At 48.0% G+C, this 22,702-nt stretch overlaps 2 protein-coding genes across 6 annotated transcripts; both read right to left on the reverse strand.

The window, feature by feature from the left end:
• Window positions 1–1,106: 1,106 nt before the first annotated feature.
• On the reverse strand, window positions 1,107–8,196 carry LOC308198379 (uncharacterized protein). Of its 2 annotated transcripts, XR_013953866.1 has the most exons (7): window positions 7,475–8,196; window positions 6,218–6,556; window positions 5,658–5,933; window positions 4,824–4,923; window positions 4,489–4,609; window positions 2,840–3,921; window positions 1,107–2,573 (listed from the first exon to the last, which is right to left on the reverse strand). XR_013953866.1 is itself a non-coding variant. In XM_080600680.1 (6 exons), the coding sequence occupies exons 1-6, from the start codon at window positions 7,554–7,556 to the stop codon at window positions 3,625–3,627; spliced, it is 1,215 nt and encodes a 404-aa protein (XP_080456806.1). In that variant the 5' UTR covers window positions 7,557–8,196; the 3' UTR covers window positions 1,107–3,624. The 2 variants fall into 2 exon arrangements, 1 of the variants encoding a protein (XP_080456806.1); XM_080600680.1 differs by having other exon boundaries at window positions 1,107–3,921.
• Window positions 8,197–8,226: 30 nt separating this feature from the next.
• On the reverse strand, window positions 8,227–22,662 carry LOC308198451 (OX-2 membrane glycoprotein-like). 4 transcript variants are annotated; one of them, XM_080600831.1, is made up of 7 exons: window positions 22,429–22,662; window positions 21,732–21,769; window positions 19,768–19,915; window positions 19,118–19,176; window positions 18,451–18,786; window positions 13,663–13,974; window positions 8,227–13,314 (listed from the first exon to the last, which is right to left on the reverse strand). In XM_080600831.1, the coding sequence occupies exons 4-7, from the start codon at window positions 19,125–19,127 to the stop codon at window positions 13,088–13,090; spliced, it is 885 nt and encodes a 294-aa protein (XP_080456957.1). In that variant the 5' UTR covers window positions 19,128–19,176; window positions 19,768–19,915; window positions 21,732–21,769; window positions 22,429–22,662; the 3' UTR covers window positions 8,227–13,087. The 4 variants fall into 4 exon arrangements, with proteins under 4 accessions (XP_080456957.1, XP_080456956.1, XP_080456954.1 ...); XM_080600830.1 differs by lacking the exon at window positions 19,118–19,176 and having other exon boundaries at window positions 8,228–12,549; window positions 13,169–13,314; window positions 22,429–22,659; XM_080600828.1 differs by lacking the exon at window positions 19,118–19,176 and having other exon boundaries at window positions 8,228–13,314; window positions 22,429–22,660.
• Window positions 22,663–22,702: the final 40 nt, after the last annotated feature.

Here is a 22,702-nt window from a genome sequence, read left to right on the forward strand (position 1 = left end):
TTCCTCATACTGCGTGCGCTTGTGTAGAGGTACTTCAAATGCACCTCATTGTATGCAGCACCTTGTGGAGCAGACTGAAGGACCTCACTAGCACACAGTCCCTCTGATTCTAGCATGCCATCCCCTAGCTTATCACTGGCAGGCCTGGTTTTATCCCTTTCCTCCTTTGACTCTAGTTTAAAGCCCTATCTATCAGCCCTACTAACTCCTGGGCAAAAATCCTTTTGCCCCTCTGAGAGAGGTGTGTCCCATCTGGTGCCAGCAGGCCTGATGTTGCCTAGACCTTCCCATGATCAAGAAACCCAAAGTTCTGCTGGTGGCACCAGTCTTGAAGCGACATTGATGAGCCAAGTCTGCCTGTCAACATTGATCCCTCCTATCGGAAGGACAGAGGCAAACACGACCTGTGCCCCTGATCCTTTAACCAGTCACCCCAAAGCCCTAAAGTCCCTTTTGATTGCTCTCGGACTTCTCCTTGCTACTTTGTCATTACCAGCCTGAAAAAACAGTAGTGGGTAGTAGTCAGAGGCTGTACTAGGAGACTGACTTTCCTGGCAATGTCTCTTACCCAAGTCCAAGGACAGCATATCTGGCCCTCTGTCACTTTCAGAAGGGAGTCTCCCATGACAATAATCCTTCTTTCTTTCTTGGTAGAAGATGTAGTGATGTGGGGGGTAAGTTGCCTTGCCTTAGGCCCCCCTTCCAGCCAGGATGGGCTTTCATCTACATCGTTGTTCTGACTGTCATGTTCTAGAGCCTCATACCTGTTATATAAGGGTAGATGGGAAGGTGAGGGGGGCAGGGAGAGGGCTCGCCTACCACCCCGAGCAGAAACCTGTTTCCATTCCCCCCTTGGCCTAGGTCCCCTCCTACTGCCTGGCGGGATGGAGGAACCTTTGTCTTTTGTGCAGTGGCTGTCTGATGGGATAGGGGAACCTTTGTTTCTTGTGTGGTGGCTGGCTCGTGAGCCTGTCTCAGGGCGGGCAGAGTATGCTTCCACCAGTCAATTTCCCTCTCTGACTCCCTGATGCTCCTCAGCCTACTCACCTCCTCCTGAAGCTCCGCCACCAGGCTGAGCACAACCTGTGCACACCTCCCACAGGCATACCCACCGCTGCTGCTGTTGGATACGGACAGAAGACTCGGGCACACCCTGCAGCCCAAGGCCTGGACAGCCGCATGTTTCCCCGAGACCTCTGTCTGGGTAGCCACATCACTAGCTGTGGCTGGAGAGGCCGCAAGAGACGCAGAGGCCATGGCTTTCTGCTGGGTGGATACCACGGCTGGGCTCTTCACGAGCAGGTTACAAGCACCGTTGGGAAAGACCACTGGAAAGGAGCAGTGAGGAGCCCTCCCTGCTCGCCCTGACTGACGCACTGTGCTGTGTTTGCCCCTCCGGGTTGCTCGCGCTTCCTAGGGGAGGACAAGTGACTTCTTAAAATTTTTAAAGAGGATTTAATGTCAGAGTACTCTCCTTCAGGAAAAGCCAAGCTGAAGCCTCCCATCGTAACCTATGTGCGTGTGGCACAACAGATTCCAAGGCAAGCTGAAGCAGCACGTGTCTTTCACCACACAGGGAATTTTCTGCCCTTTAAACACCGAGCTACACTTGGCTAAAACGTCACTCAAGATTCTGCTAAAGCTCCCCTGACCGAGAAGGCTGCAGAAAATCCAGCTCCCTCATGAGACAGTTGATGCCTGACAACCTCTTGGCAGAATTTGGCAGAGGGATTTTGGCACCCTAGATGCCTTTACAGCTACCAAAATGCCTGATGTTACCACTTCTTGTGGTTCCATGCTTGCCCTAGCTAACATTCTTTTAGCTGTCACAGCCCAACCTGATGGTGGTGGGAACATTTCCCCATTCCTTCCCTGGGTAAACACTCGTCTTGCCTGGTCCTTTGCAAGATCTCCAGGAGCACAAGGCAGGACTGAAAACAAGTTCCCGCTCTGTCGCCTTCCATACTTCGCCTTCCAGTGACCACGGTCAGAGGGTCCTCTGCAGGACAACCCCCATAAAGCCATTTTGTGGTGCGATTCCTGCATCTCTTTGGAAACAGTGGCTGCACTTGTTTAATAGCACACTTCCTTAATATCCGCGATTTTGATGGGTAACAAGAAGGCTATTTGACATTCCAAACAGAAAAGAAAATCAGCACTCGCGACTTACAGTTTGAGTGGCAGGGCCACAGGAGGCCTTTTCAGGTCCCTTCCAGGTCTCTCCCACTAGAGGGTACTCTGTCATTACAGAAGAACCCGCTCTGCTTTGAGGCTGTGCAAGCTGTTGGAAGAGTCTTTGCAAATCCGTGGGGGAGTGGCTTGTAACACCCCGCATGACGATACAGAGAGCTATGGGGGAAGCTTTCCTGCTCGAGTCCTTAACCACACTACTTTTTCCCAAATACCTACTATCTTGGTATGCTCCCACAGGTCTTGCTGTACCCGCAGCACAGATCCGCCTGCCTGATCACTTGTGGAACAGCAGAGGCGAAGATGCAGCAACGTGTTGCTCAGGATGTTAACTTCACAGGCTTCCACACCCGTACCTTCTACACCTGTAACTTCTCCTTTCACTTAAAAAGAACAAAGCAAAGAGTTCAGATACAGAGAAAAAAAACAGTGTCAGGAGGGGCATCACAAGGTAGCTCAGACTGGAGGGGACCCGAGAGGTCACCTCCTGCAAGACCCTGCACAAAACAGAGCCAGGTAGATCAGCCTGCTCCAGGCCTTGTCTGGGTGAGTTTGGGCTGTCTCCAGGGGTGGGGCCTCCTCAGACTCTCTGGGCACCCACTCCAGCATCTGTCCTTCTGCTTGGTAAGGAAAAAGACATTTATTATACCGAGTTGGAACTTCTTGTGCCTGCTGCTTCCAGCCTGCCACCAAGCACTTCTGAGAGGAGGTCAGTGCCATCTTCTCCACAGCCCCTGGGTTCAGCCAGCACACCCCTGGCTTGCAGACCATGCCTCTACTCACCAGCTCTTCCAGCTCCATATGCTTGCTGGCACTCACCTACTTGTACACCTGTACTCGCTCCAGGTGCTTCACCATGGACACACGGGTGCTGACCCTGCTCCCTGCTGGTGGCTGGTGTTGCCACTCTTGCAGCTCTCCAGTCGCTGGCACCATGGTCCCAGCCTAGCTGCTGGCACCAGACCCCCATGCACACAAGCACACCAAATAAAGAGCTCTTTACCCAGGACAAGAACTAGAAAAGCATTTAATAAGAAAACAGGACAGAGAGTGCTGATCAGGCACAGAATGTGGCCAGACAAGTGTCCTGATCAGCTGCCTGTTTACACATTTTACTTCCATTTTCCCATGCTTTTTTCTCCCCAAATCCCCCAATCCCTCCCTTTCCGACCCTCAGTTCCTCCCACCTAAATATCCCATATACAACCTGTACAGACCTGAAATGCTTTTCCCCTGCACCCCATTGCATGTCCCATACCCCCGCAAGGCAGTGACCCCTCGGTCCCAAAGGTGCTCCGGTGGTGGCTCATCTTGATGGTTTTCACGCCTGGACTCTGGGGCTGAGGGTCCCCTGGGGGACAGACATGGGAGGGCCCACGCAGATTGTCCTTTCCCCTGCATCCTCAGCTTGGGTTCCACACCTGCTCGTAGGCCTCATTGCTCCTCTGGGCTTGTGGAGACAGGGCTTTGGTGGGCTGGTGGCTCTCCGGTGCTGGGCTGGGGAGCAGCGGTGTCAGGGCCTGATTCAGGCTCCCCACCTGCCGTTGCCTCTCTGTGCTCCACCATGGGCATGCAGCCCAACTCCTTATCGCACACCTCAGCAAGTTCCCTCTGAAGCACGTCTGGGCTCTCTGCTTCCCCTGGAAATGAGAGGCTGTACCTCGGGGTCTCTTCCAGGTTTCTCTTTTTACCTGGTAGCCTTTTGCGAAGCCAAGATCCTGGTGTCTCTTCCTGTAAAACAGCCACCGCATGGTTGTGGTAACCATGGCCATAATCTAGCAGACCAGAAAACAGGAGGGCTCCTGTTCACAGTACAGGACTAGCAAGAGCTTGGACGGAGGACACCTGTAGGAGGTCAAAGGAGAGTGACTGGTGGGGGTGACTAGCAGCCATGGTAAGCTGCTGGTTTGTGTCTGTGTGTGCCACCAGCCCTCCAGCACACCTTCATGCCTGTGCAACCAGCAGGGCAGGACAAACATTTCTGGGAAAAAGTCTACGTGAGGCTGTCAGCTACAGAGCCCAAACTCTGGAGTGCTGTGTCACCTTTCTCCAGAAGGGACATCCCAGCCACCCACCCTCCTGGGCATTTCCAGTACTTCTCCTCTGCCTTTCCACTTAACTGTAGCTTAACTTTCCTCCTTCAAGCTCCAGGCATTCCCCAGCATTGCTAGGGCTTAGCTGGAGGCACATGTGCTGTCACCGACCCAGTGCAAGTGTTTTGGCACATTCCTGGTAAGCATTGTCCAAGATTTCAGGAGGATTTGAGGGATTACTGGAAGTCTTGGGCTTTGGCATTACCTCATTTTGGTAAGCAGTGCGCTGGTCCTTTGGTGTGCACAGGTTTGCGGCTTGCTCACTTACATCCTGCTCTAAACCTTTCTCCCTTGCAGGTGTGCTGAGTGCTCTGGGTCTCTGCAGACTGGAAAAAACAAACAAACAACATTAACGCATCATATAATGCTCAGAAACCTCCTAGTATTTAGAGTGAATCTTGCTATTTTAAAACTAATGCTACTGTCTTGATAAGTTTCCATAGCAGGCATATGAAAACACCAATAGGAAACAGAAAAGCAAATTGCAATGTGAACACAGGCAAGCCATGTCATTTATAAGAAAGCAAAAATCACTCTTACTTTTTCCTGTTTCTGTAGATTAGCCTGATGATGAAAAATATCAATACTGTGGAGATCACACCTACGAAGGTCACCACAATGGCTGTGCTCTTCCGTTTACCTACAAAGAGAGACAGAGCATGGAAGGCTATCAATATGTTCCTCAGGTCCTTTTCCAGAGGTTGGGACTGAACTGAAACATTAACCATTTTATTTTTAAATAAATACCATAAATATCTCATGTCCCTGGTAGCAGGGGAACCATACCCCAGCGTTCCTACTCCTGACTTGTTTGTGTTTCTGCTTCCATGCAAAGAAGTCTTATCATGGGGGAAGTCTCTCACCTTTCCTGAGAGATGTAAGACCTTTTATCTAAGATATTGCTCCCCAGCATTCGACAGCCAGAGGCCAGCTCTGCTAGTACTCTCCAGCTATGGATGCTGCTGCAGAGCATCAGCTCTGAATTGGTGTTTACGTACAAATAGAAACATTCAGAGATATATGTATATACATGCAACATACCTACATAAACGTTATGTATATACACATGTACACACACACACCACACAGCCACTTAAGTATTGTAGGAAGTCTTCTGGATGTTTTCAAATCAAGAAATCTTCATCCCACATAAGTCTGCACTCCCAGGAAAGATCTCTACTGAGACCTACTTAAGACAAGCTGCACTCCCACAATTGCACATACCAATGACTGTCTGGATGCCAGCCAGACAATTTGCAATTGCACAGACCATGATTGTGCTTTCTTTGCCATGAGGCTGGCTACTGATACTGCTTTCCAAAGTACCCCCTACTACAAGCTGCACTTCTCCATGCAAACACAGGCTGCTTTTACCTCTTTTTCCTGGAAATGTCTTCACTTTCCTTCCCTGTGGGTGGTCAAGGAGGCAAGCCAAATTGTGGAGGTGGCTAGCAGAGAAGGTGCATCTGTTTGCCACTGTTACTGTTCCATTTGGATTTTGGATGTAGTGTATCTTGGGGGGTTCATACAGGTCTTCATCTATCAGCCAGGTGATATTGGGAGCAGGCTTTCCTGTTGCTGAGCAGACTGCAGTGAGTAGATCCTTGGTGGCCAGGTGGGACTCAAATTCCACTGTTAGCTCAGAAATTGCTGAGAGCAAAGAGAGGAGATACTTACTACACTCTGTGGTGAGTTAGTGGTCAAAGCTGGGTAGGTCAGCTCTCTGAACTTGGGTTCTCATCCAAATGCATCCCTTGGCTTATTTACCTTCACTACCTCTAAGGAAAGGCATGGTGATTCTGGAGAATATCCACTGAGCAGATGCTGCTGCATGGAAAGTCTCCATATGATGGAAGGGATAACACTTCACCTGCCTCCTGACTCCATCAGACCTGTGCTGCAGGCCTGAAAGTGAAAATAATTGGAAAACTTACTCTGAATGTTGAGGCATATATCTTTACTGTAAGAGCCATCAGGGAACGCATTGAAGATGCATCTGTAGCAGGACTCATCCTCAAAAGTGAGATTTTGGATTGTGATGGCTGAGGCTTTCAGGGCTGCTCTAGTGAAACGCGCCTTCTTCTGAAATGACCCTATCAGCCGCAGCCCATAGGTTTTACTGTAGGTGGCTATGTTCTGGAAGGAAGACCCATTTCTCTTCTGCCAGGTGACTTGCAAGACATCCAAGGAGAGCGAGAAGTTGCAATAGATGTTAGCCTCTCCACCAAGGGCTGCTGCAATAAAGCTTTCAGACTTCACTGCTTCCTTCACGCCTAGGAACAAAGCAGACCTCAAGATCAGAGGAAGAGAGGAAAAAAACAATTCACCTGGGAAAACCTGTAGTCCCCTGAAGTCCCCATCCAGTCACAGCCTTCCCATCTCACAGAGCACTGGAACAGGAAACTACACCATGAATCCACGGGGGATGTTTGGCTACCCGTGGACTCCCTGATTTTGCATGTGGCCATCACTTTGTTAGCCTGCATGATGCATTTCCCAGCCACGAGGCAGTGCTGTGGTGCGAAGAAAGGAGGCAAAGGATCATACTGATGGTGCGATACACCAGGGAAGACCTGCAGCATAGGTCCTGCCGTGCATTTGGATTTCCTCATTCATGCAGAGGCAAGGTGTCTTAGCACAGCAAATCAAGACGTGGGTCATTTGCCTGCTCCCCACACGTGGTCCCCACATGTGGCCCTGGAAATGCAGTGCTACCACCCTCACTGAGGTTGGGAGCTGGGACAGGGGCAGAGAGGCTCTCCAGCAGCCCCATGGGTGCCTTTCTGCCCCACTGATGGGCAAAGTGACTCCTCCCTTAGCCACCTGCCTGCCCACACCCCACCTCTGCAAAAACGATCCCTCTTTGACCTGGATAGCACTGGGCTGTCCTGTAAAGTCCCAGCAAAATGGCTCCTGCTCTGGCGAGCATCCCCCTGCCCCTCACACTGGCATCTACGGAGACATGGGGGGCAGCCCAGGGCTCCCCACCACCAGAAGATCTGCCTCTACAACAGAAGAGTTGTTCTTCCTGTCCCAACAGAAACATGAGAGAGACACAGAGACACAATGGGAAATGCAAGCCTCCTCCTGCTAAGGGGCTCAGCCTAAACAGCCTCTGAGCCTCTCCATGTGCCCAGAGAGGCTGGTCAAGCTCCAGAAAACCTCCATGGGGAAAGAGCATTCCTACTCACCACTGGCAGCCTCCTTCAGCCAGCAGCCCCTGCAGAGCAGCAGCAGGCAGATCCCAGCCCAGTAGACCCAGGGCAAAAGCATGGTGGGGCTGCGCGTGGACCAAAAACTCGCCACTTCTCCCACCTCCGTCAGCAAGAGGCTGGCACACACACAGGGGAAAGTGGAAGATTTCGCGCTTTTTTTCAAAGCTCTGCTGGGGGAACCAATCCACAAACACTGCAGCAAACATGTTCCCTCATTTCCTCCTGCTGTTGCTGGTCAATCATTAATGCCTGTGAGCAATGTTCACAACGCCTTGGCATCGTGACACAGCTGCCCAGCTTCGTTCCCCAGACTGCAAGGGTTATCAGGCATATGGAAATAATCAACACCCCCTAAAAAAAAAGAGAGCAGTCTTCCTCACAGACCTGTTAGAGCCACCCTGGTGAGCTCAGTTATGGGTGCCACCATAGGACTTGCAGCTTGCCAGGTGTAACTGCAAGCTGTTCCCAATACGTGCAGGTGGCTGATGGCCAGCGGGAAGAGTAGCTCTGGGTGCCAATCCCAGGCAAACCAGGGCACATCACCCTGCTCCCGCTCACCCAGTGCCAGGGACTCACCAGCAAGCACAAGAGATGCTCCTCCACTGAGAGGAGCACGGAGGCACCCACAGGCCCCATTGCTTCACTCCAGCCTGCAACAAGCCAAGACCACAAGCTGGATCATGAAAGGAGTCTGCAGAGGGCAGGTATGTCTGAAGGCCCCCCCCTCCCCAAGCGTGTCTGTATCTAAAGCAGCTCCAGAAACCAAAGGCCAGCAGTGTGACGGGGATCCTGCACTGAGGGATCTGGTGCCCAGGGGTTACACTGCGAAACCACACAGCACAGCTCTTAGCTATGTGGTAATCCAGTGGTGAGATTAAGTACTGTGTGATGTTTCTGGTTGTATCTACAGAAGGAAAGCCTCTGCACTCTATACAACTCTTCCGGGGGGGTTCTGTGTAAAAAGGAGAAGGCTATCTCACAAGAAAGGATGTTTATATTTCGTACAGGTCTTAGACTGAGGTTTCCCTCAAGCTTCACAGAAATTTCAGGTGTTTCCTCCCTCAAAACTGAGCAGATTACAACAGCATCTGTCTGCAAACAGCTTGGACAAGAGTTCAGTGCTTCTTTCGCACACAGCTTTATATAAGCAAAGAAGAAAGCTGTGAAGACATGAGAAAACATTTTGTATGGCTTCCAAAGTATGCGTGATTTCTGGTATACTAAGAGTGGAAACAAAAATATGCCTGACTTATCTGTCTGGTTTGATAGTCTCATTATGAAAGAGAAAACGTACTCAATTACTGCAACTCTCTAATTTCAGCTAATTTGCAATGGTCAGTGCCGAAAACTGAGCAAACAACAATAGGCTATATTTTCTCCCAAGTATGAGTTCATCACAGAACTCACTGATATGGCATTTAGTAGATGAATCACTCCTCAGCACCATGCAATAGAGAAATGATGAATGATGCTTTCAATCTTCTGTTGCCATAACAAAGTTCCTTTTCACTGCATGGATTTAGTCCCGTGCATCTGCCAGTAGTGGTTTTTGAAAAAAGTATATTCTTCCGATTTCAGCTGTGTCTTGCCAAATGTCTAAGGGCAGCATTTCAGCGACAGGAAGCCACATCCTCAGCCAGAGCTGCTGGGGCAAATCCTTCACACGTTACTGCTCTGGTGAACCAGGAACCTGGCACCCAGAGAGAGAGAAGTAACAGCACGGGGAGTCCCTGAAGCAGCCTGGCATGCCAAAACACGAGTCTAGACATGTTGCACAGCCTTAGAATATTGCTTCAATGTATTCTGATATGGATAAATTCAAAAAACACTGTCTGGCCTCTGATTCACTTACCGTATCTAAATATAAACAAATATTATACTATGGAGATATGCAGAGTGGAATATTCCATGCTCTTTCTCCTAATGCTTTGCACTATATGGTCCATTTGCCTTGATTTAGAGCTTTTTAAAATGAAAGATGATACAATTCAAGAAAGTTGTCTCCTGTGTTCACCCTTAACACAGGGCAGGGCTGTTTCCTCTCACAGCTCTTGCTCCTATTGCTCTAGCCAGGTGTAAGAAAATCCCGAAAACAAAAGAGAACCCTGACTGAGTTTAAAAGGACACTTTCTCAATATTATCCTATAACCAGACGGCTACTGACAAGATCAAAGAATCAAAGCCAAGAGGTGCAGACTACATGAAGCCTCCTCCTCAGGAGACGTGGCCTCAGCCACCTCGCTGCAAAGGTGCCAGCACACACCATGAACAGCCTTGAGCATATCCCTGGCCAGAGGTCTGGCCACATACAAGATCATCAACCTCTTGTCAGGGCTCTTGTAGCTGTTGCTCAACTTTTAAACTATTTTTCTTTATTCTTTTTTTTTTTTTTATTCCCAATTTTTTGCATTCCAATGAACTGCCACTATGCCACAGAGTTTTCCTTTTCCTCAGTTAGACCTGACTTAGATTTCCAGGTGAATAAAGACAACCCATCACACACCTCCTGGAAAATCATAGTCCTGGAGAAAAAAGTCAACCCCATTCCCATGGCTTGATAAAGCAAGCAAGAAAAAGAAAACAAACAAACAAAAAACACTTAGCAGGGGGAGAAATGCAAGACAAAGTGCAACAGGGAGCACCCACTTCAGGCTCAGTTACCAGCCTACACTGCCAGCAAAACTCCCTGTTAGAGTTGTCCTTAGCTTTCTTTCCCCACTCAGTCATTTCCTCTGTACCCAGGCTTCACACAAGGCTGCTGGGAGCCTCGGGTTGTAGCACATCGCCTCCATTGCCTACTATTACCTAGGCTTTTGGTGGTTTTTTTTTGGTGATGGCAACACTAGCTCAGAACATTCCTGTAGTGTAAACTTTGAAGATACGCTCCTCTTCCACTTACTTACAAAGTTAACCTGCTTTGCACCACTTGGATTGACAGCAGGAGAATACAGCCGTCCATTGTGCTTCAAGTTCTTCTTTTTTGTTGTTTCGTTTTGTTTTTCCAGACCTATTCAAAACTGGCAATGTTTTATAACCTTTGATACTATTTGTTAAATGCTAAACATATGAGTAAGCCCATGTGAAATATAATCCCTAAAGAGTTACTGTCAAACTGTTAACAGAGATAAGCTGACAGACAAGCACAAGATAATAATAAAGAAACCTCAGAACAACAGTTAGGTTGTTATTCACCCACAGTAAAAACTTCTGATCCCCTTGGTCACGTGCTTGTTTGTTCTTTGAAACGTGGTCTGTACCTGTTTTGTACTCTTCTCCCCCAGCTAACAGACCTTTGCTACGTGAAGCCAAACTCAACAACAGTAGCATGTAGCATTTTATGGCACTGTATTTCACTGGTTGGTTTTGTGCATTATGAAGACAAATACACATATCAGTTTTACATGTTCTGCTTTTGGATGTCGTTTGCTGTTCTCATACTATACTGAGAAAGACAAATAGATCAATAATATGCTCCTTACTGTACAACATTTTGCTTGCATGCTGCCACATCCCCCCTTTCATTTGCTCTCTAGTTCTGTTTTGCTGGTAAGCAGAAACCTATCAAAGCCTTTCACAATTCAACATTCAACTAAAAAGTAAAAGGAGTTACAAAAACACACGTAAGTAGGTATTTTATTGACTCCAAACCCAGCTTCCACTCCAGATGAACAACTTGTAAAAAAATAAAAACACATCATCTCTACAATCTTCCTATGCTTAATAAGGGTTTCTTGCCAGCTTTGTGCCTTTTTATCTCCCCTCTGAAAATCCTTTTCATTCCCATGTCAAGTCTATAGCAGAAACAGACTCATTTATCTTTAAAAAAAAAACAACCAACAACAACAACAAAAAAGCATTAATCTAAACATTAGAAGCAAACATTTTTAAAAACTCTCCAAAAACAAACAAAACAAACAAACAAAACCTCAAACCAAAAAAACCTGAAGAGCAAGTGTGAACCCCGCTGAGCAAAGTCTGGTGTACCACTGCCTGGATCAGTGGTCACTTTGCCTGCATTCCACAGGGCACAAAATACCCCTGGGGAAGGTCTGCCTCCCTCCATGGCCCTTTCCCATGCAGGCAAAGAGGAAACCTAAATTGCAGTTCTGGGGAAGTCTGGGGAAAAAAAAAAAGAAAAAGAGGTTTCTTCCTTTGACAATAAAGGAGAAAAATTCCCCAATTGTGAGGGCTTCTGGGCTGCAGCAGTTCCCCTTTCCCCGCACTCACCAGATCAGCTATTACTAAGCATTATGAGGTTTAAAAAAGCTTTTTTTCTATGACAAGAATTGGGTTTATTCATTCTCAGCTCACCCACTCTCTTTCATTTCAGATGACTCGGCTTGTTGGCCATGAGGAGGAGAGATGAAGGAAGGGAAGACATGAAGCCCTTTGCTTTTACATCCCTTTCTAGGAAAGGCTGGTGGAGGTGAGAGCTGGCAATTTCCTGGTGCCTGATGGCTCAGAACTTACAGCTCCTGGCACTAGGGTTACAAATTTGGACCGGCTGCAGATGTGCTCTCCTGAGCCCTTTGGGAGAGGGTTCAGATCCCAAGAAATCACAACAGCAGCAGCCTCGCCCCACGTGCCTGCTGCCTCCCTCCACCCACAGGCAGCACCCCCTAAGTCAGTGGCCCCACAAAACACCACGCCGCCTCAGGCAGCCCCCACCCAGCTTTGAACCTCTGGTATTAACGTATGAGAAAGGAGTAAACGCAGCATAGAAAATGCAAACCACAAGGTTTCATTATGCAGTTCCACTTAGCCAAGAGTCTTAGCTTCTCAAATAAATACTTCACAGCTTTTTTTTTCTAAAAAACGGAATATGGTTGTATAACAAAATAAATAAATATATATTATAAAAAGTCTTTTTTTTTTTCTTTTTTTTTTCTGTACTTCCTTTGTTGTGATCTCACAGCAGGTTAACTTGACAGTCCAAGGTGTCCATGTGTTGGGTGTGCAGGATTTCAGCTGTTGGGCGGCGCGGCAGCACCCTACTTGCCAACAAGCACGGATTGTCCACATGCCTTGTCCTTGACACATACAGGAAGGACCTAGCAGAAAAGATTTTTTTATTTTACTTTTTGAAAAATAAATGGATGTCTTAAGTTCAGGGAAGCAGATTTGGTCTGCCTGCATTAGCAAATGGGGTTTTGCACCTGTCGGTGCTAGAGCACGGTAGGTTAAGTTTTGCTTCTCACAATCCCCTCAGCAGACTTCAGCTTGGATTTAGGGATAGCATGTGTGGAAGAAATGCACTGTAGTTCTTGTCACTGCCTTTTTTCTTTTTTTTTTCTCTCCCCAAAACATGCATTAAAAGCAAGGGTGCACACCTCATGTGCATCCTGCAAGGAGGCTGAGATGCCTTCAGCACAAAACAGGACTGGGACTTGGTCAAGCTGCAGCGTCCCGCTGGGTTCACTCCTGCCTTGAACTTGCATCCTTCACAGCACCCCACGGGCTCATGCGTGGCCATGTTTCCCATCCTGAGCACCACACAGTGGCACGCTCTTCCTCAAGAGCCCCTGTTCTGTTCAAGACGCTTCCTTGAAGGCATGGCTTGGCCGTGCCATACATAACAGATGGGTCGTTTTAAGAGATGCAGAAGAGCGGTGTAAGGGTATGGTTGCCATCTGAACTTTGCTGTTCCTTGGCAAAAGAACAAAGACCTACCCAGCCAGGCCGGGCCAGGTTTCTCTCTGGGTCACGTAGGTGCCTCAGGCAGCAGCGAAGGAAGTAGGCGAGGAGAAGGAGGGAAATCAGAGGGACCATCACCCCCACGACGGTGGCCACAGACAGCGCCATGGCACTGTCCTGACCTGTGGAGAAAGCAGCGGATGCTCAGGCAGGCTCGTCCATGAAGAAAACCAAACCAAACTAACTCATTTTGGACATCCCTTAGCTGATCCCCAGGCTCAGAAGGAACTGATGAGGCACCATGAGCACGTGCAAGGACACATACAAGCAGTACCACCTGTGTTTGGCACACACCACAGCACCCCTAATGGGCACCAAGTGCTGCATCATCTGCCTGTCCCCCCCCCATTCCCAGCTGCTCTTCAGGGGCCTTCCCCACCTGACCCCAGCCCTCGGAGGAGCTTCTGATCTACCCCAGGAGATGTTTCCGTGTTTCCTGCTCCAGAGCAGGAGCAGGGCTGTGTACTGACCCTGTGCCAGGCTGTCCATGGGCAGGGCCAGGGTCACGTTCAGAGATGGGTGCTGGATCACGCAGGCGATGGGGTACTCCTGGAGGATTTTGGAGAGGGTGTGGGTGAAGTTGCTGATGACAGTGACGGTCTGGTTGCCGAGCCTGACATGGTATTCCCTTGGTTTCTGCAGCAGGATGCTGGGAAGGCTCCAGGAGATTTTTGGAGCTGGCTTCCCTGTTGCTGAGCAGCTCATCCCCACCACTTTCTCGGAGTCTTCAGATATGTCTGGACTGGGTATAAACTTGGCTTCCACTTTGGGATCTGAAATGGCTGTAAAACACAAAGCAGCAAAATCTGTTAATTTCTGCTTACATTTAAGCCAAGAGCACTTGTATTTACTGTTATTTTAGAATCACAGAAAATCCTGAGCTGCAAAGAACCCACAAAGATCACCGAGCCCAACTCCCGGCTCCACACACACCACCCAAAAATCAGAACCTGTATCTGACAGCGTTGTCTTGGAGGGCAACCTTGATACTTGACCTTTTGTCCCACTCACCAAAGCCCTGGCAGAGACAAATGAACATGACAGTGATCAGAAAACAATCCTGAAAATGAAGAACTTGGCAAAAACAGAGGGCTAGAGGGTAGAACCATACAAGTTTCAAATCCCCTATTAAGAGCAGCACAGCAGCATCCCAGCCAAGGAGCAGTGATGAAAACAACAGGTAGTGAAACCACACATCCTCCTCTCTTTGAAAGGTTTGAACAGCTTCAGTGAGTCAAGGTGCTTGTTCCTATCCCTTGAACTCATCTGCAAGATTAGATTTACTGCTCTTTAAGATGTGCAGGCTTGAGCACCAAAGGACTAAATGCATCTTCTAATGCAAGACAGTAACAGTGAATTTGTGTGTGGTGACACCGCAGGATTTCAGCTGTGGAGGTTTTACACTTATACATCTTTTCTTCTGTCTGGGTTGTCATGGTATCCCTCAAAACTTTTGTTAAAGATAACTTTTCCAAGCTCCTTCTCACCTAGAAGATTTGCAGATGCTGTCATATTTAGTCAGCAGATGGGATGTACCATGGGCAACATTCATACCTACTTACTTGCTTGAAGCCAGCTTGTGGGTTCCTATTTGTGTGAACTGTTTTTGCAGGGAATAAAGAAGGGGGAAGAGCACAGACAGCTGTCTTCAGCCTGGGTAGAACGCCAGGGAAGTTCTGAACACCTGAGGACACATCTGTCCCCAGATCAGGGCAATCTGTTCCCAAGAAAGCAGAAAGAAATGCAGGGATGCTGAGCTCTTCCACCGTGGAAAGTAGTGAAAACAAGGTGTTTGGTGTTGGAGTGAAATCTTTGGGAGTCTGACAGTACAAACTCCTTAGTAGGCAACAGGACAACGGAAAAGGTGCCCAAACCTTACTTTTTTTTATTTATTTGAAATATCGAAGTAAAATTTGTGTGTTGAACTTTAAGCAAAATCAACTGTTTATTCCTTAGCCATAAAGTCATAGAATAACTGAGGTTGGAAAGGACATCTGGAGGCCACCTAGTCCAAGCTCCTGCTCAAAGCCAGTCTAGTTAGCTCAGGCTGCTCACGCCAAGACTCATAAAGGCACGTAACTCCATTTGGGAATGCCGTCTCCCAAATACAAGGGTTCCAGGTGGCAGTTCACCAGCCTGCCCTCTACTTCAGTGCACAAGCTGATGGCATAGAGGTCCAAATCATAGTCTACTTCTGCCTGCCTGTTTCTGACAACACTACTTTTTAAAATCATTTAAGTGCAGTGGTATCTTTAGTTTCATTCAAGTTTGAGTTAATATGGATGCCCTGTGATTTAACAATTGTCTATTAGTATATTTAGTAGTACCGTATGCATATATTATTTACATAGCAAAAATAAGTCAGCAAAATATTTATGCTGAAATTGACTTTTGTCACAACACTAGAAAACATATCACTATTATTCAGCAATTCTGACTTTAAACAAAAGATTATGTTTACTCTTACAATGAAAAGTGTTTTTTTTTTTTTTCCCCATTTCAGCACTAAATGAAGGTTTGCATATGAATTAGATCAAATGATCCTGTTAAAGGGGGAAAAGGCACATGGTAGCTACATAATGGCACCCATAGCCCCCTGGTAAAATCTCATATGCACCTCATGAGGCTGTCTGGATCGTCCAAGTCATAACTGCCAGCAAGACATTTTATACCCTCAGCTTTGCCTTTTTTTTTTTTTTTGTGGCTATGCCTCATTATTTACTATGTCTGTGACTGCTTAGAATAATGAGGTGGATATTTCTCTTTTTTTTTTTTTTTTTGTATCACCCACAGACAGAAACTCAAACCCTACTACTGAGCTGATGAAACCCCACTTGCAGTGCTCTGAGCAAACAAGCAGAGCATTTTAGGGGGATTTCAGCTGGAACTTCTCAAAATCTCCTGTGTTTGAAACGACACAAATAGTCACAAACAGTTTATGTTTTGATTAATAAATGATCTCTGAACTTCTTCTTTCACTCACGGGATCCATAAAAATAACATATCCACCCACAGAGTTAACTTTAAATATTAGGTTGCGACATCCAAAAGCAGTAAAGGAAAATTGTCACAGATATTTCCCTTGAGAGGGTTTTACTGGAGCACGGGTGTTAAAAATCAGGGAAGGCAGACTGGCACCATTGCTGCCATCTGGCAACATTAAATCTTAACTGAGTCCAAAAGATTAAGGTGAACCTTGGCTTATAAAGGCACACAGAGAGGGTGAGAAAAATTGCTCAGCATCATATCTTGGCAGGCACACATGTATCCCAAATCCATTCTTCTCACTAGGCAGTCCTCTGCCTTTCCCACGTTGGACCCTAGGGAATGTTTATTACGTGGGAAAATCTTGCACAGTTGCTCTTCCCCTTATGGTGTCTGTAACAGATGCACAACCAAAGCCTATCATGACCTGCTTTTGCAGTAAAGTCCTGCTATGCTGTTTGTTAGCGTGTGCACACTGTTGAGGTTTGATGAACATGCTTAGATTAACTTCTGCTTTTCTCTTTCAACAAAATATTTGTTTCCAGTGAAAAACTACCCACAGGACACGTTGTGTTCAGGTACAACATGATGGACATTTTTAGGAATTAGAGTATGCCTCGTGAGTACATTAAGACTTTATTGGTGCTCATCAGCAACTCTGCGCCTCAGTTTCCCTGTCTAAGAAATGGCGATGGCACCTCTCCACTGTGCTGGAGCCCTCCGGGTGGATGGGGCTATCTACTGGCAGGCAGAAGGTGTCTGACCCAGCCAGCCTTGCCCAGCCTCAAGTGACACATCACCTCTCTCCATACCTGGTAACTCTAGTCCCTTTCTGGGTTTAGATCCTTTATGGCAACAAAGATCAGCAAAGTGTTTCTAACGCAAAACACGGAGGGAAGAGAAGCCAGCAGTTCAAAAGAAACCCACCAAGCACACTTGAAAATACTCTGTGCCAAAATGGCTTTTGGTACGGGATAGAAAACTGCTGCTGGTTCTTCACCTTGCCACTTTCACCCAGGCAGGTCTGGGATTCCTGCTGCCTGTACCTGTGTTGCTTTTCCCAGCACCGTTTCTGGTTCTGACTGTGGTTTCACTTCCCTGCGCTACGCCACGCGGGTCCTGGAAGAACCCTCTGGTGAAGGCTGTTGTAATCAGGCAATAACCAGCCTGTAAACTCCCTGGCCATCCCCGATGGATGGCAGACGCACGCCAGTGGCTCATCTGTGGCTGACGGCACTGTCAGCTGGCTTGCTCACCTTGCCCAGCATCCCTGCGCCCCAGCACATCCCTGCCAGCTTCTCCCTCCCAGCCTGCGTGCTCAGGGAAGTTAATCCCCTTCCTATCAGCTGGGGAACAGGGGAATATACCTGCAGCTTTTAAACAGCATGGTCTAAATTAGCTTTAATGAGAGCTTTTGCTTACATACTCAGAGCTCTCTGAAGGGGTGAATCACAGCCACAGGGCTGGTGATTTGGGGAAAATTTCCCACGCTTGGATCAAAACCAGAGAAGATAAACCGAAGCCAATCTAACCCCGTGTTTAGATTCACATGGTAAACAGAAAGGGATTTCTCTGCTAGTCACTTGTATATTTTCCTGTAATGCCTAACTCAGCATTTACTGTCCAAATGACTCACGGTCGGGCGACTGCACCTTCCCCCTCATATCTAAAACATCAAGAGGATTCCTCACATTAATTTCTCCTTTCAGCTCTAGGATCTTTCCCAGGAGAGAGGAAAAAGGACTTCTACGTCAGGCCTGGTTTTCCCCCGTTTCCTCCTCTCTTTCCCCTTTTGCTTAAGTCATTATTTCCCTATAAGCCAGGGTCGCCTGTCTTTTTTCCCAGGACTCCTGGCATGAGATTTAACTCTCTCCTTGAAGCTAGCTGATGCCGATCTGCACAAGAAACAGAGGGGGAAGAGCCCCCGAGTGGCCCTGACAGAGCAGTGGGGCCAGGGGCTGGTGGTCACCTGGAGCTGGTGGCTGTGGTGGGGCCAGCTGCCAGCCTGGCACTGAGCCCGGGGAACTCTGAGGAAGCCGTAGGGCACACACCAGCTGCTTTGTTGGCTTAAAGGGGAAGAAAATAGAAGAAGTGTTCGACGGCGTCTTCCCATCAGAAGTAAAACCATCAAGGGATGCAGAGCCAGGGAGGAAACCAAGCCACCTTTCCATCATAGTTTTAGCAACCAACAGTGACCAGGGAAGGCTTTTACCCGGGGGGAACAGCCTGGTCCTCAAAGAGACGACAGCCCACCCGCGATTATGGTGCCTTACCGTAAACCTTGAGGCACGTCCTGCCTGTGATGGCCCCCGAGGGAAAGGTGTTGAAGATGCACTTGTAGCACCCTTCATCTTGCAGGGTGACCTTGTGAAGGGAGATGGCCGAAGTCTGCAGCCCGCTGTCTGCGAAGCTCACGTGGCTGTCGTAGTCCTTTGCTATCTTTTGGCCATTGATGGTACTGTAAGTCGCTATGTTGCCTTCGTCCCCGTCCATCTCCTTCTGCCAGGTCACTTGTATCACGTCCTCGTTTGTGGCCAGCTGGCACGAGAAAGTAACGTTCCCACCTGCCTGGACTGACTGCACCTTCATGTGCGTCACCTGCACGGAGCCTGGGGAGAAGCAGGACTGCGCTCAGCACCTCTCACCGCCCCAGCAGGTGCCCCGTGCCCCAGCCCTCACCCCGCTGCCAAGAGAAAGCCAGGAACATGATTCAGAGTTGCCCTGGGAGTCTGGCTGGAGGTGACACCTCTCACACCACTTCCTACAGCCTGTGGTTAGAGATCTCCAGGGAGAAGGAAAAACTAATCACTCGCCTCTTCCAGTTCACCAACACAGGTGGGAAAACTATTAAGGGACCGACAAGTGAAGCGGATGCTCCCAGGTTTGATAGCTCAACCCCACAGTGCTCTGGCTCTTAGGATAACAGCTTTTAGAGTTTACCTGGATACATCCGTGTGTGCTGCACGTGATTGGAGATAGCAGCAAAGACAGTTACAGCACTGAAAACATATCATTCAGTTCATGAGAAAGCAAATCATTGCTTTTAAAGAGAAGTGAGGTTGTCTGCAGTGCCCAGAGGTGCACTTGTCCACCCAGGGCATGTCTAAACTGCCTGGCATGGCTTGCCCAGGCAGAGCTGTGCAGGACACCCAGAAGCCAGCCAGGCATTTTGCTATTCAGACCTCAGGAGCACCACAGGCAGAATTCAAGCTATTGCCATGGAAACTATTTTGGAACAAACTCAGGCTTTTCTACATGATTATTAATTATGAAAACAAATGTAACATGCTCACGCTTCCAGTGGTCTGAACCTAGAAGCACCCTGCCCAACATTACAAATAACTCCATCAAAGCTACAGAAAATCAGTGCCATGTTCTGGCACAAATCTCAGCCAAATCGGGAGATGAAATCCAATTTCAGTCCTGTGAGTCACGACGGTTTACGACGTGGAGAATGTAAATATAGCCACACATTTGTCTGCAGCTTACAAATTCACCAACATTAAATTATGGAGCAGATGCTTTGTCCCCTGAGGTATGCCAACCCATCACAGCGCCGAAGGAGAAGGAAATAGAGACCAGGAGATTACCTGAGGCAAGGCTCCAGAGGCTGCAGAGAAGCAGGCAGATGGCCATCGTTTCAACTGCGTGTCCCCGAGACCAGCGAGCGACCAACTGATCCATCACGATGAGGCTTCCTCTTTTTTATATGCCTCACGCTTGCTTTACGGACATTCCCTACATGCACATACGGTAAGAGGTGCCTCATAAACTCCCGCCTCACGTGCCCCCAGCTGAACAACAAAAATTTGGGGGGACAAAATGACAAGTATCAGAGACAGAAACTGAACATTTCCCAGTTGCGCCACTGGGTGGGTGGGCTTTACAAGGCTGGGTTTTTCTGAAGCACTTTTCTTGTGAGGCGTTTGCAGTAAAACATCTGAAATAAAAGCGCCTGGGTGAGGGCTGGGTGGTGCCAGGGCTGAGCGCAGGGCAGGAGGATCGGGGCTGCAGGCGCTGCTGAGGGCCAGGAGATGCCGCTGCCACCAGCTCAGCGCCTCTGCCAGGCAGGGAGCACGGAGGCAGCCGGGCCCAGATCCCCTGAGTCACCGTGTTTGTGCCTTTTTTTGCTTCATCATCTCTGCCTCTGCATTTCTCTTTTTCTGCCAGCTGCCGAAACCAACACAAATCTCGGTCCCTGGGTTGCTCACGTACCCTTCAGTGGGTCAAGCAGCCAGCGGGACCTCATTTGCTAATCAAACTTTTACTGGCACGCTGAGCCTCCTGCTTCTGTTTTCTAGCTGGGTGGCTCGTGTTTTTGTAAATGATGATGACACCGAACAACTGAGAGTGCATTAAAAATGTTCTCATTTATTTGAATCGCTGCATGGGCTAGCCTTGGATCATGTAAGTGCTTGGGGGAAGCCAATGGGCTCAAGCCATAACGTGACAAAAAATCATCAGGCATGCTCACGCACAGTTCCTACTATCAGCTTTCAAGTGGTAATTAATTACCTGGAAAATAAATAAATAAATAAATAGAGAAACAGGCCAAAAGCAAGGATGCAAAACCTACACAAAATACTTCCAGTGAGCTTTTCCAGACCATTCTGCAGCTATTATATGATCAAGAGCTCTACCAGGTAAGGCAGAGGAGAAAACGGCCAGCCTTGAAATGGAGACCTCAGATTCACAAGCAAACATTTAACTTCTGGTCCTCACCCTCAGAACTGAAAAGCTCTGAGGATCTGCTGGAACTATATCCAAAGCCTCCTGTCAGGGCAAGAGTGATCTGAGCAGTGCTGTGAAGATCCCCTCCAGGCTTTGGTGGCACACTCAAGTTAGCTCTATTACGATTTTGAAACAAAGCATGGACAGAACTTTTGGTTCTTTTGGTGCCTTCCCAGCTGAAGCTCACCACTTAGCGATCACAAAAGGAACTGCACTTTGCATAAAAGAAGTACGAGCCCAGTTTACACATCTTTCTATTCATAGGAATAGAACCTGCCTCACAACTTTAAACACACAGCAACAGGAACGTCAGGTCCCGCTCATTAACCCCACCACCGATATCAGTGTATATTTTTAAGTGCACTTATTTAGACATTTCCCAAATTTAGCTGTTTGCCAGTAAAATCCCATGCTCTCCTGCTTCAGCTGCACAGCAGCTTCATTTCTCAGGACAGCACCCAATGCCTGGGCTTAAACTGTTCTCCAAAACGCAGTGAGAATTTGGAAATGATCAGGCAGAAGATGGTTCTGCAATCACATCTTGAAAAACACTGATTCATGTTCTTCCTTCCTGCTGCACTGGGATGGTTTCTCCAGTTCCAAGTAAATCAAAAAAGGGTATACAGGAATTAATTGCACAGTCACTAAGTGACAGCATTTCCACACATCCCCAGTGACTAATGGCATTGATAAATCACAAGTCTGAACTTCTGGAAAACGCTGCTGACTGGAGCCACTCACACATAACTGTAGATTCAGCTCTCACAATCAGACCAAAACATGGATGTTTTAGTTATAAACCAGGAAAAAACAGGTCACCTACCTTGTCAGCAGGTTCAGTGCCACTTCTCAAGATGCTGCCTGTAAATGGAGCAAAACAGAGGGAGATAGCTTCACCCAACACTGAATTTTAGTGATTTTGGAGGTCAGTACACCACAGGTAGCACAACTGTATGAGCAGCAGCACCTGCTACTACTAATGGGAAACAGCCTGCCAAAGGCAATCGAATGTGCCTGGTGCTTCTTACCACCACCATAAGTAATGCAGATGTGAGACATAGTGTGGGACCATGCAGCACAGAAACACCAGAGAGGGGCTGCTTAGCTGAGACCTGACCCGTGGCAGAGCATACCTCTCTGCAAAACGGCACGTTACCAGAGGACAGCACACATGAAAATGTCTGGTTAACCACCCGCCGCTATGTACCTCCATGCTTTGGGCAGCATTGCTGCAGACACCTGATGCCTTTTTAGAGATACCTTTTTTTTTCTTTTTTTTTTTTTTGGGGGGGGGGGGAGGGGCAGTCAAGTGTTGCGAATTACAAGATTACTGAACCATCAGCCCTCCAAACTGTATTTTTGGTTCTGTAATTTTTCTTCTCCTTATAGCTCTGGAGGAAGAAAAATGGATGTTAAAAAAAAAAAAAGAGAGAGAGAGGAGAAAGAAAAGCTAGCTTATGTTGGAAAAATCTAGCAGCAAATATTATGCTTTGGGGGGGTCCGAAAGGCTTGGTTTTTACCTTTTGTTTCATTGTGACTTTTCTCAGTGGCCAGGCACTCTGATTTCTTCCTGAGAGCACTCCACATCCCCACATTGCTATTTCAGTCCAGGGATCCTAGAGGGAGTCCACACTGCAGCCCATCAACCTCCCCATGGGGGCCACCAGCAGCAGCATGCTCTAGCTTGCCCTGGCTTCTCAGGAAACCACGTCAATCATTCATCCTCCCCTTCTCCTTTCCCCACCTCCACGCGTCAAGTGTCAAGTGGTTGTCTGCGGTGGAGGCTTTTTTTTT

The sequence above is a fragment of the Anser brachyrhynchus genome (genome assembly GCF_964034855.1).
Source record: "Anser brachyrhynchus genome assembly, chromosome: 1".
NCBI classification, from domain to species: Eukaryota; Metazoa; Chordata; class Aves; order Anseriformes; family Anatidae; genus Anser; species Anser brachyrhynchus.